This window comes from Gouania willdenowi, chromosome 1, assembly GCF_900634775.1.
Source record: "Gouania willdenowi chromosome 1, fGouWil2.1, whole genome shotgun sequence".
NCBI classification, from domain to species: domain Eukaryota; kingdom Metazoa; phylum Chordata; class Actinopteri; order Blenniiformes; family Gobiesocidae; genus Gouania; species Gouania willdenowi.
This window is the reverse complement of record NC_041044.1, coordinates 42,795,059-42,807,669: the sequence shown is the minus strand read 5'-3', so window position 1 is coordinate 42,807,669 and position 12,611 is coordinate 42,795,059. Positions and strand designations below refer to the sequence as shown.

Genomic DNA, 12,611 nt, shown 5'->3' with positions numbered 1-12,611 from the left:
TTGCCTAGGGGGAGGAGGTAAATAATGAAGAGAAGGGGCCCAAGGACTGAGCCCTGGGGCACACCTGCAGTGACATAGGGCTCACAATACGAAACACTCACGATACAATATTAAAAATTTTTTTGAATGAAGAGTAACAAATGTGTAACAAATCTTTGTTGATAAAAAACAATTTGACGGCGTATCCACCATTTCTACGTTTTCGTCAATCTTGTAAACACCAGCCTGTAAGCTAGGCTATATTGAGATTCAAGGTAAATTGAGATTTCTATTTTGGCGATACTGAAAATTACAATATCACCTATGACGATATATTTTTTATTTTATAGCTTATTTTGTATAAAGTACTGGTTGTGGCTGCTTTCAATACTTCTCGGAACAGCATGAAAAGCTCAGTTAGATGATTACTGAGTGCTTCCTAACCCAGACCTTCCCCTAAAACAAACCACACTCTTTAACTCACTCACACTTGCTGTCTCTTAGAGGAGAAAAACCACATATTGTGCAGGTGTTCGTTAATATATGTGCCTTCGTGGCTTTTCGCATCAGCAAATTTAACTTAGAATTGTCTTTCTGAGTTAAAGATATTGAGATTTATATCGTGTATTACCATTTTGAGAAAAAATAATGAGTCATGAGTTTTGGTGCTTATCACCCAGCCCTAGTGTTAGCAGCTACGGGAAGCGAGAGGGTCAAATGTCATTGTGCCTCTTAGCGTTCTTGAAACTTTTTTTCACTGGATTTTATTTTGTGCACCTTTGAATATTATAACGGAGTTTTTTATATTGCGTTACATTCCTTTTGAATTCAATAAGTGACTCTCTGTTCACCTTTTGTACTGGTTCTATCTATTGCAGAGACTAACCTAAAATTCTAATTACAAAATACAAATTTCATTTATCAGACCCTTTTATCCAAAGCGATGTACAACACGAGCAGTTAGAGTTAAGGGTCTTGCTCAACAGCCCACAGTGATGGACCGGGTTGGATTGGAACCAGTGACCCAAAACTGTTCCACCAAATGTGTTATGCTAAACAACAAAAGTTCAGTATTTGTGCTTCCTTTACATTAATATTCAGCGATAATAACGAAGTAACTTTGACAGCTGTAGTAATTTAATTAGCTTACGCTGTTCTGCGTGGCGGTCCGTGAGGAAAGTGATGGTGGTTTCGTGGGACGGTGCTGTAGGTCATCGGGTGTCCCATGCCGTAGTCAGGTTCGTAGGAGCCCATGCTGCGCTGGTCGTCCTCCAGGCCGTACGGCTCAGGGATGAACCTGGGAATAGACGACAGCTCCATGGCACTCCCCAATCGTCCAACCTGCAGGAGAAAAGGAAAGGATGATGTGATGAATCTGAGGGTGCGAAGGAGAAAGTTCAGTGTGATGACTTATCGGCTGATAATGACTCTTCCTTATTCTTTTATTGGCACGATAAGACAGTGAGAAGACAACCCTGAGGCTGGAAGACACACCCTTTGCATAATAAAATAAATCTAAAAAAACCATAGACTCAGCTACAATTATCGACTATCAAAAAAAGTCAATTGTGATAAAAAATTTACGTAATATCAAAATTATCAGCTATGCCCAGAAGTACAAGCGCCGCCAAAAATATTGGCTACTACTGCAAAAAATAAGTCCATTACGACAAAATATCAGCTGAACCAAAATAGACTACCACAAAATTGTCGTGTTATGACAAAAATTTCAACTACTACTACGTCAAAATGAAATGTCCATTAAAACTAATGTCGGCCACAACAAAAGTGTTTCCTACACCAAAAATATAACATTATACAGACTACCAACAAAATGTCAGTTACAAGAAAAATTTAAACTCTGACTAAATATCCTGCTCCGGAAAAAACGTTAGCCAGGCCAAAAAATGTGCACCTACACTTTCATTATTAGTGATGATATAACTGTATGATTGAAAAATAATAAAATTTCTCTTTCGAGTTCTAACCTTTTTGTGTTTTTTTTGTTTTGTTTTTTTACATTAAAGGGGACATATTATGCAATTTATCACCCATCTCCAGTTGTTCTAAGAACCACAGAAACATAGTATTTGAGGTTTACTTTCCCAAACTCGCCAGTTTTCCAGCGTTTTAGCCTCTGAAAAGTGACTCTCTGAGCAGTTCTGAAATGGGGCCGTTTTGGGGCCTGTTTATGCATATTCATGAGAGGGCGTGTCTATAAACGCTCACTTCATACAGCATATAATACAGTGTACGTTCACTGTGTACGGCAGCAGGCAAGTTCTGTATTTAGTTTTACCGGTAGCCATCACTCCTTTGCTAGCGAGAAAAACAATGGCGGACTTTTGCAAAAGTTTTCATCAAGTTGGGGGCGGAGTCCATGGGTGGAGTTACCAGCGGAGGGGAGGGGATTTTCTTTCCAGATTTGACTTGTGACGTCACAAATGTACAGTAGAACATTTGAAACGGAGCAATTTTCTCTGTGTTGTAAGACTTACATAGACCACAAACAAAGGACTGGATGGGTTTATTTCATATTTTGTGTGGACAATCAAGTTACCTCATTTGTGTTCAAAAAGACTGCAAAAGTACATTTTTCATAATATTTTCCCTTTAAGGTCAATTTTAACGCTTAAGTCATAACTTGGGACAATAATAATAATAATAACAATAATAATAATTTATATTGGCTTAGATTTGTTTAGAGTATTTTTCAATGACAGTCAAAGCGCATTACAGAAACCATTATTTATTCACATCAGTCATACCCTGGGTGGTAAGCTACATTGTAGCCACAGCTGACAGAAGCGTGGCTGTAAATTCGCGCCCACAACCGCTCTGACCACCACCGACATTCATGCACAATTCATGCACATTCATACAAAACAATGTGGGCAAAGTGCCATGCCCAAGGAAACAACAACAATGACTGGCCCAGAGCGGGATTCAAACCTTCAACACTTCGGATATTGGAAGACTCACTCTACCACTGAGCCATGATTGGAACAAAAGAAACGTGTTGAGAAAATAGAAATGACGACATTTGTGTTTAAATTATCCCATTTTTTTATTTCATTTACTCATTTATCTTATGTTACTTTGTAATTTTCCGAGACACTGAGTTTTGGGTTTTCATTATCTGAAAACCATAATCATCAAAAAAAAATAAATAAATAAATGCTTAAAATACTTCACTCGATGTGAAATAAATCAAAATAAAATGTTTCACTTTCTATAAAAATTAACTTTTTCCACAATATTAAAATTTTTTGGGATGGAAAAGCTGGTAAGTGTTACGTGTGTGTGTGTGTGTGTGTGTGTGTGTGTGTGTGCGTGTTACCTGTGGCTGAGCAGCATACGGGTCCAACTGATTCCTGCTGGGAGCTCTGTAGTTTGGATCCAGCGTTCTGTATCCATCTGCATGAACTGGTCTAAGGAATAATAATAATAATAATAATAATAATAATAAAAATGCATCAATTTTAAAGAGTGCTTCTTTTGGACTCAAGGCCGCTTTACAGAATACATAAAAATAAAGAAATAACATTTAAAGTCAAAGAAATGTTAAGGAAAAGCAAAATTAAAATGCATGAATTTATTATCACAACTTCCAAATCCCAGAATCTTTATCACAATAATAAGATTTGGATGCCTCTAGGTTTACTTTCAGTTAAAAAAGATTTTTATTACATTGTCCGATGTGATTAATTAAACATATAGTGTTCTCACCTGTAGCGGTCGTCCATGCGCACCCCCCTGCTCAGGCTGGTGTAAGCCTCCGATGGAGGGCCGCCTCGGTACTCATCATAGCCGGGGGCGGGGCTGTAGTGGTAGTTGCGGGGCACGGTGTGGGTGGGGTAATCCATGGGAACCGCCCCTCCACCAGGGCCCTGCCTGTAGACCAGATCCATGGGTGTGGGCGTGTAGCCCCCCATTCCGGTCACAGAACCCCCACCGTCCGCAGACAGAGAGTCTGAGATGGAGGGGATGACCGTACGGGTCACTGTCGGCTTCACCACCTTAGAGAGGAGACAGAGGGGATTTACTTTTATATCTAAGGTATATTTAGTCTCTTGCTAAAGTATTTACATCTATTACATTAATAATGTCCATCTCTATTATACTATAGTATATAGTATAGATCAGTAGTTCTCAAACTGGGGTCAGAGCCGTAGTTTAATAAAAACTATCAAAAAACTAAACTAATGGTAGCCCAAAATCTAAATAAAAATAATTTAGGAAAAGTAAAATAATATTAATTATGACTTAGTATCTCATAATATTGAGATAGTATTGCAACAGTTAGTTTGATAACTTTGCTAACGTTTGTCATTATTTTTTATCAATATGAGAAATAAATATGATAATTAGAACATTTTTAAATTTGATAATTTACCATTCATTACCACACTAACGTACAAAAATGTACAGAAAATTGGTATCATTAACTACTGATACAGATTCACAGGTACCAAGTACATTAGCCTATTCAATCGATTTAAAATCGTTCAAAAAAACGTACCTAATTTTTTTTTCAGATAAATATGTGCATATTTTGTTTATTGATAATACATTAAACTCATGTTCTATACAAGACTAGTACAGGTATCTTTGAAGTTAATTTCTATAAGAAAGATCTTAAATATTTAGGTTAAACATTGAAAGATTCTATCATTCCTGTGGCATTTAGGGGAACAAAAATATTTTCTAATTGATGTGAGGATTATTGAACATTTTTCTCCCCCTTGACTTAGAATATACAGTATCTTTAGTATCTCTATAATATCTATATAAATAATCTGTCAGCAGTATCCTTAAAAACATATATAGTATGATATCTATATTGTTCATTAATAGTATTGATTGTATATTCACAGTATTTATAGTATACAGGTGCTGGACATAAAAATAAAATATCAAAAAAGTTGATTTATTTCAGTAATTCCATTCAAAGAGGCTAGCTGTTCACAGAGCTCTGTGTCCAAGCACATTAATAGAGAGGTGAAGGGAGGGGAAAGATGTGGTAGAAAAAAGTGTACAAGCAATAGTGATAACCACGCCCTGGAGAGGATTGTGAAACTAAACCCATTCAAAAATGTGGGGGAGATTCACAAAGAATGGACTGTAGCTGGAGTCAGTGCTTCAAGAACCACCACGTACAGACGTATGTAAGACATGGTTTCAGCTGTCACATTCCTGTGTCAAGACACTCTTGAACAAGAGACAGCGTCAGAAGCGTCTCGTCTGGGCTACAGACAAAAAGGACTAGACTGCTGCTGAGTGGTCCAAAGTGATGTTCTCTGATGAAAGTACATTTTACATGTCCTTTGGAAATCAAAGTCCCAGAGTCTGGAGGTAGAGAGGAGAGGAGCAGAATCCACGTTGCTTGAGGTGGAGTGTAAAGTTTCCACAGTCAGTGATGGTTTGGGGTGTCATATCATGTGCTGGTGTTGGTCCACTGTGTTTCATTAGGTCCAAGGTCAACGCAGCCGTCTACCAGGAAGTTGTAGAGCACTTCATGCTTCCTGCTGCTGACCAACTTTATGGAGATGCAGATTTCATTTTCCAACAAGACTTGGCACCTGCACACAGTGCCAAAGCTACCAGTACCTGGTTTAAGGACCATAGTATCCCTGTTCTTGATTGGGCAGCAAACTCACCTGACCTTAACCCCATAGAACATTGATGGGGTATTGTGAAGAGGAAGATGAGAGACACCAGACCTAACAATGCAGAAGAGCTGAAGGCCATTATCAGAACAACCTGGGCCCTCATAACACCTGAGCAGTGTCACATACTGATTGACTCCATTACTGCAGTAATTCAGGCAAAAGTAGCTCCAACTAAGTATTTAGTGATGTACATGATCATACTTTTCATCTTCATACTTTTCAATTGGCCAACATTTCTAGAAACCTTTTTTTGTATCGTTCTTAAGTAATATTCTAATTTTCTGAGATACTGAATTTGGGATTTTCATTAGTTGTCAGATTGAAATATATCAGTCTGTGTGTAATGAATTAATATAATAAGTTGGAATTACTGAAATAAATCAACTTTTTCAAGATATTCTAATTATATGACCAGCACCTGTATATGTTGTCTGTAAGTCCCTGTAGGAATGTATCTAACTATAATGTGGACACGTTAAATGCTCATTTCCCACGCTGTGTGTTTACTGTAATTAAAGAGAAAGTAAAAAAACAAATTTATTAAGTATTAGGTATTTTTGATGATTGATTTTTGTCCAACTCTCTTTTAATCAAAGCATCCAAATGTGGCATATTTTATTGTAAAAATTAAGAGCGACTGCCCTCTATGAGTTGAGTAGGCGTGTCTTAACTGCTTCAGGAGCCCCGCCCACAATCAAGGCATATTTTGAATTCTCAGCCAAAAAAAATTGGGTTTAGTTACTCTTTAAGCAGGAAGAAAAGGACGATAACTCATTACCGTGGTTTCTGTGCGTAGTGTGGTCCCGTCATCGCTGGTTTCCACGGAGATTACTGGCCCCACGACCTGAGGCTCCTCCTCCATCGTGAAGGACTCCTGAACCACCTGACCAGGCTCCATCCTGTACTGCACGCAAAGCAAAGGACACTTTTCTAAAGGCCGTAACCTTCACAGTGGTTGAATAAAAATTCAGACCATCGGAGAGATGCTTACGTGATGCGTCCCGTTGATGTAACCCTCGTTCAGTGTCAGCCTCTCTATGTCTGCATCACAAAGAACGCGGCCGTTCTGCACAAAAAGAAGACATTCACAATAAAAGGCTCATCCATTCAGCATTTCTTCAGATCATTATTTATTTTTTATTGCATGCAAACTCATGCTCTTCAAAAATAACCTCAGAGTGTTCTAAAATCACTTTTTTTCTGCTGAATACATACAGTATATGACTAGGTATGAAGTAATGTTTTTTATTGATCCTAGCGCTATATAAATTAAGTCCATTTCGGATCGGTTAGCCCCGCCCCCTCCTAGAAAAAAAATGAGAGGAGGGACTTTCCTGTGACTGGATGCCCATAATCAAGGTATTTTTAAAAATGTCCCCCCGAGTGGCAGGCCAGCAAAACACACTATAAACCAGTGTTTCTCAAAGTGTGTGGCATGGCCCCCTGGTGGCGAATTGAGACATGACAGGTGGGGCGTGACAAACAGGAGGAGATTGTGAATTTCAAGCCAATCTTCCTAAAGTCCTTCCTTCATTGACAATAAAGATCATTAACACTAAAAAAATTAATAAATGCAAAAAAAGCAATAATAAGAAGGATAAAAATGTAGTAGAAATTAAAAGAATATTAAATTATTAGATTGCATTAAATATGAACCGGGAACAAAATGTAACGTGGAACTAAAGTTAAAAAATGATGTTTTATGTCAGCTTGATGGCTGTCACATCTGAACATGGTTCTAACGAAGATTTGTTTTTATGCAGGTAATTAGTTTAATTTAGTTTTTGATTTTTGATTCATCATGAAATATGTTACTTGTTTCCTGTTAGTTCAATAAATTGTAAAATGTGTTATTTGTCAGGATGATTTGGTGGGGCTTTAAAGCAGAACTAAGTAACTTTTTCACCTTAATAATTCCTTCTCGTAGTCCCTGTGAGGGTTAATACAGGTGTTTATGGGGTGATTGGGGGATTTTTCACTCACAACTTTAATGCCTCCGACCTGGTGGCAAGACGTACTGCTTTACAGCAGCCCAATACAAACTAATGCTAGATTATGACCAGCTCACAATTGTCTACAAATTCACTTTTCTCAAACATATATAATGGCGGAGCCAGCAAAACAAAGCCAGAGAAGACCTTTGTCTGAGGAACGAAGCAACTCCATGTAGTGACAGCTCAGCAGCAGCACACAGCAATCATGTTCCGTTGTTGCGGCAACAGGCCATCAAGCCATCCATTCATCCATCCGTTTTCAGAGTCGTTTTGTCAGCACACAAACACACACATTTCCACACTCCCTTCCGTATTACTTCCACATCATTCATTTATTTTACTTCTCTCTTCCTCATACTGTTCACATGGTCACATGGGACTATATGTGTGAAATAGGGATGTAACGATTAATCGTAAGGCAGTTAAAAATCGATTCATAGGTATCACGGTTGATATCGATTTTCTGACAATTGAATCGCAGTACTTTTTTTAACCAGCAGAGGGCGCAATCCACAAGTGTAGGCGGCGGGCGGAGTCTGCTAAGACTTTCTTTCTGGCTGCCTTCTACTCTTAAATATGTTAATAAATGATTAATTGCCTCTTTAGCACCGAAAGAATATCTGTAATATTACTTGAATATCTGTAAAAGTCACGTTTTTCTATTAGCTCTGTCTGCTAGCATAGCTTCTCTTCTTCACTGCAAGAATTTCTGCATGCCAACCGACCACTGTGTTACCAGCGCCCTCTGCTGGTCCAAACAAATATGACGTAAATCAGTGTAATCACGGTTTTTTTTTTTAAAGTCCAATTGTTAAGGCACAAAATACATTTTCAGTTGCACTTTTAAAAAGAAAAAGAACTATTATGCAGTTTTGCATTGTTTATTATAGAACCAGAATTTAAATTAATAGGCTTCATTTTCATTTGTATTATTCCTTTATTTATTTCATTCAAGATTTATTTTTAGTTAAATTGCATTGTTTTGAATAGTTTATCAAGGGATTATTTTGACAATGAAATATAAAAGGAAAATAATACAGTATTTTCTAGTTTTTTTCCCAAAAAAAAAATTTGTCTACAGTCCCATTTTGTAAAATAAATCGCGAGAGAATCGTATCGTGAACCCAGTATCGTGAATCGAATCGTATCGGGAGTTGAGTGAATCATTACATCCCTAGTGTGAAAGCATCCTTAGTGTCACTATTTTATTAGGATTTTTCAGTGATCGGTTGCTACTGTTTTGGGAGACCAAACAGGTGTGCATGTAGCTGTGGGGTGGGGCAGGGGGCGGGGTGTGTGGAGTTTTTACGACAGTGACATAACCAAAAGGGACCTTTAGGGGGAGCTCTAAGTGCAAGTTACTTAGTTCTGCATTAAAGTTCACCTTTGTTCAAAGTGGTAAACACCCAAAAAAGTTTAAGAAACACTGCTTTAATCTATGTGTTCCAATGGAATGAACAACTATTTGTTAAAAAATACTCCCATCAAAGTGACTGCAGCAGTGAATTTAATGCAGATAAACAAACAAAATGCTATTTCTGAAAAACTAAAACATTCAGTCAAGAAACGAGTTTTATATTATTTACTGTGTGTGTATTGGGTTTTTCTTTCTTATTATGAATTCTATATTTTCACAAGCGCATTGAGATGACTTTGATGCAATTTTAGTTATACAAATAAAGTTGAATTGAATTATATGTATGTATATTGAAAGAAGTTATGCATGCATGTAGTTATTTGTTTCTCAGGTGTGTATTTAAATAATGTAGATAACATGGAACAAAAAGGCAGATTCTTCCTGACATCAGCCTGCATACTTTAACGCTGATGATGGGTGTGGTGCAACCCCCACCTCAAACAAAGGGGGCACTGTTTCTCTACAGGGATCAGTTAAATATAAACTATGAAAACAAACCCAGCAAAGCTTTGGGGACAATTTCACACAAACGAGATGCTCATATCTCCTCACAGGGACATAAAACACAGAAAAATAGGCATATGATGGCTAGAAGCAGCTATCGAATAAACAACAACGCAGATAAACGGAGTGTGAAATTACACGAGGTAACGAGGGGAAGGAGAGCGTGTGTGAGCCTGTCAGTAAAGACAGAGGTCGTGTTGGGCTGCTTTAGGAGAGCAGCAGTGGCATGTGGAAGCCTTGGGCTATGTAAACAACACACAGCGACGACTACATTTCTGTCACGTTCTGCCTTTTCCTGCCTCCGACAATCAGTGAGAGACAAGAACGAGACGTACAGGAAGGAGAGACTAGAGAGTGTGACTAAACCAACGGCAACGTAAAAAAAGGCACTTTAGCTCCTCCTACTAAACGTCACAATCACTATTAATAATAAATACTATCAATAACAAGACACACCCTGCAAAAAGCGAGGTTGCCAATTTACCTACGTTCACGATTTGTCATGCTCATTATTTGCCAGTTTAAACTAATTGTTCCTACTTTTTTAAGTTTAACTTTATAACCCTTTTTACCACATTGTCTGTGCATTTTTGGCCACTCTAATTTGAAACTTTTAAACAATTTCGGTGGTTTTTAAAATCCCATTTCACCTCCCTTTTTGGTCACTTTTAACCCATTTAATTTCAGATTAAAACAAGGATTTACATCTTTAAGATGACTATAAACTAGGGGTGTGACGATACACTCAACCAGACGAGACACGATACTGAGTTTACGAGAACGAGGGCCAGAAAACTGACAAAATATATCACTGGACCAACAGACTTTTATTTAACAGAGTTGCACATGCATTTTCAAAAGTTTTATTAATAACTCTTTACATGCATGATGTAAGCATGAGCTATTAATTAACTTCTTCCACAAATTGAAACTAAAACTAAAAATGTATAAAAGTTAAAATAAAATAAAATATTTATTTGATTTGGTTTTGCACATAATATTGTTTGCACTTGAAAAAAACAAAGTTCTACTCTGTCAATACAGAGTGCAAATAGTGCAAACAGAGCCTGACCAAGTATGTCATTAACAACATGCTGCAACTAAACAAATTGAAAGTAGAACTAAAATGTATTCCTCCTCCTCCTCTTCTTTAGGTTCTGGCATATTAGACATAGCAAAGGTGCATTACTTCCCCCACAGGTCACAAATAGAAGTTTGGATAGCTCACATAAAATAAATCAAAAATTAAAATAAATTAAAAAATCTAGTGAGACAGATTTTTAACGCAACGAGAAATCTCGAGTTTAATCTCACAAGATCTCGTGGCGTGAGATCTTGTCACACCCCTACTATATACAATAGACCAAATAACAATAAACCTATGTGGATAACAGTGGATATTATTCAGATAAACAAATAAATGTGGTTATCACAAATTCATAGAACAATGGACCATCATTTTGCTGATTTCTGCATGCAACCACCTAACACATGGACTCAGTCACAGGTTAACATGAGAGAGACCAGTTGATTTAAAACATCACTCGAGTCACTTGTCGCCAGTTTCACCGCAACTTTACACAAAGTGTGTCTCAGAATGAGTCGAGTCTTACTCTAAACTAGTCAATGCTCAATGGCAGTGGTTGTGCTGCAGTGAGGCTCTGCACTCTAAGGGGGCGGGGCTTCTCTGTGGCTCTTACCGCCAATTTCCACTGGATTCGGCTCCGCTGCGTTACGTCTCCGCCGCGCCACCGGAGCTGATAGGTTTCCACTTTAGTCTATGAGTTAATTTTCACCAGGTCCGCTGCTGCTGCTCTGCTCCTTCCCAGCTGCGGTAGTCCGGTGCCCTCCACAAGATATACGCAGGGCTTCTATTTCTGGCGGACACCGGAGCACGACGCATCAATCAGCACAGAGCAAATAAAGCTAAACAGGAAGTTAATCACATCCACTATATTGTTTCCTGTCATAGTGTAACTGCACTGTAAACTGCAGCAACTTTGATTTAGTTCATGTTTTACTGGTGCAGTTGTATCTCTTCTCTGTTGGCTGTTACTAAAAAATGTGGCTATGACAAATCCAGAGTCCAACCTTCTTTTTCTCCTTCGTTAGGAACACTGACCTGTTTCTGTTTATTGTTGCGTTTATAACACATACCTTTAACTGCGTTCTCGAGCGATTATATAAATATTGTGAGAACTCCTCTGTCTCGTAACATCATAGTCATTCAACCGGAGTGCACTCAAAAAGCAACCAGTGGGGATTACCGGACGACGGACAGCAGGGCAAAACCGGATCTGTGCCGTGGCGCAGCGGAGACGTATCCAGTGGAAACCCCAGGTTACACTGGCAAAGATCCTTATTCTATTGTTATTATTCCTCTTAGCTCTTATTGTTTATCGCTGCTGTAAAGACACAATTTGCTCATAAATGGACAAATTAAGTATCATCTTATGATCCTATATCCCATCCTATGTGTCCTCAGAGAGATGTACCAACGTTTCTTGTTGTTGCCAAGTAAAGAAATGTGAGACTATTAATAAATGACTTATTCATTAGTAATTGATTGATTGTTTCCAAGCACTGCAGGTTGTGAGACACTGTTGTAAAGGATGTGTCAGGGTCAGAAGTGTGTGTGTGTACTTGTTATTCCGTTCACTGTGAACACGACACAATAAGAAAGCGAAAGAAGGAGGGAGTGTGGGAGTTTGATTGGCTGTCGTCACCTTGCAGTAATCTGTGTGAACAGAGGGCGTGGAAGCAAACACGCCACAGCTTTGACACTCAGGTTACTACGGCTCAGGCAGGGCTTTATGGCTTCTGCAGAGCAGTCAGGGACGAGGGTCAGACGGGGGAAAGAAATTCAGGAAATGAGATATATGCCACACATTTCTCAATCGTGAGATCACGACACACCAAACACGAAAACCTGGGCTCATTCTAGGACAATGGTGCCTCCATTTACTGGTGACACAGCAGTATGAATGATTCTCCAAACAAAGTTACTTCCTACAGTCTTTAGCTATTTACTCCTCAGTAAATATG

At 38.4% G+C, this 12,611-nt stretch overlaps 1 protein-coding gene across 7 annotated transcripts in view; it reads right to left on the bottom strand.

Moving 5' to 3' along the window:
• The window catches only part of ctnnd1 (catenin (cadherin-associated protein), delta 1), a 60,929-nt gene that overhangs the window by 23,072 nt on the left and 25,246 nt on the right, over window positions 1-12,611 (bottom strand). For 6 of the 7 annotated variants that reach the window (XM_028459957.1, XM_028459707.1, XM_028460117.1 and 3 more), the window contains 5 exons: window positions 6,643-6,717; window positions 6,430-6,555; window positions 3,709-3,998; window positions 3,320-3,410; window positions 1,130-1,320 (listed from right to left, as the gene is read on the bottom strand). In XM_028459957.1, the coding sequence (XP_028315758.1) occupies window positions 1,130-1,320; window positions 3,320-3,410; window positions 3,709-3,998; window positions 6,430-6,555; window positions 6,643-6,717 (773 nt within the window). The remainder of the gene's footprint in view (window positions 1-1,129; window positions 1,321-3,319; window positions 3,411-3,708; window positions 3,999-6,429; window positions 6,556-6,642; window positions 6,718-12,611) is intronic. The other variant, XM_028460202.1, reaches the window with a different exon arrangement.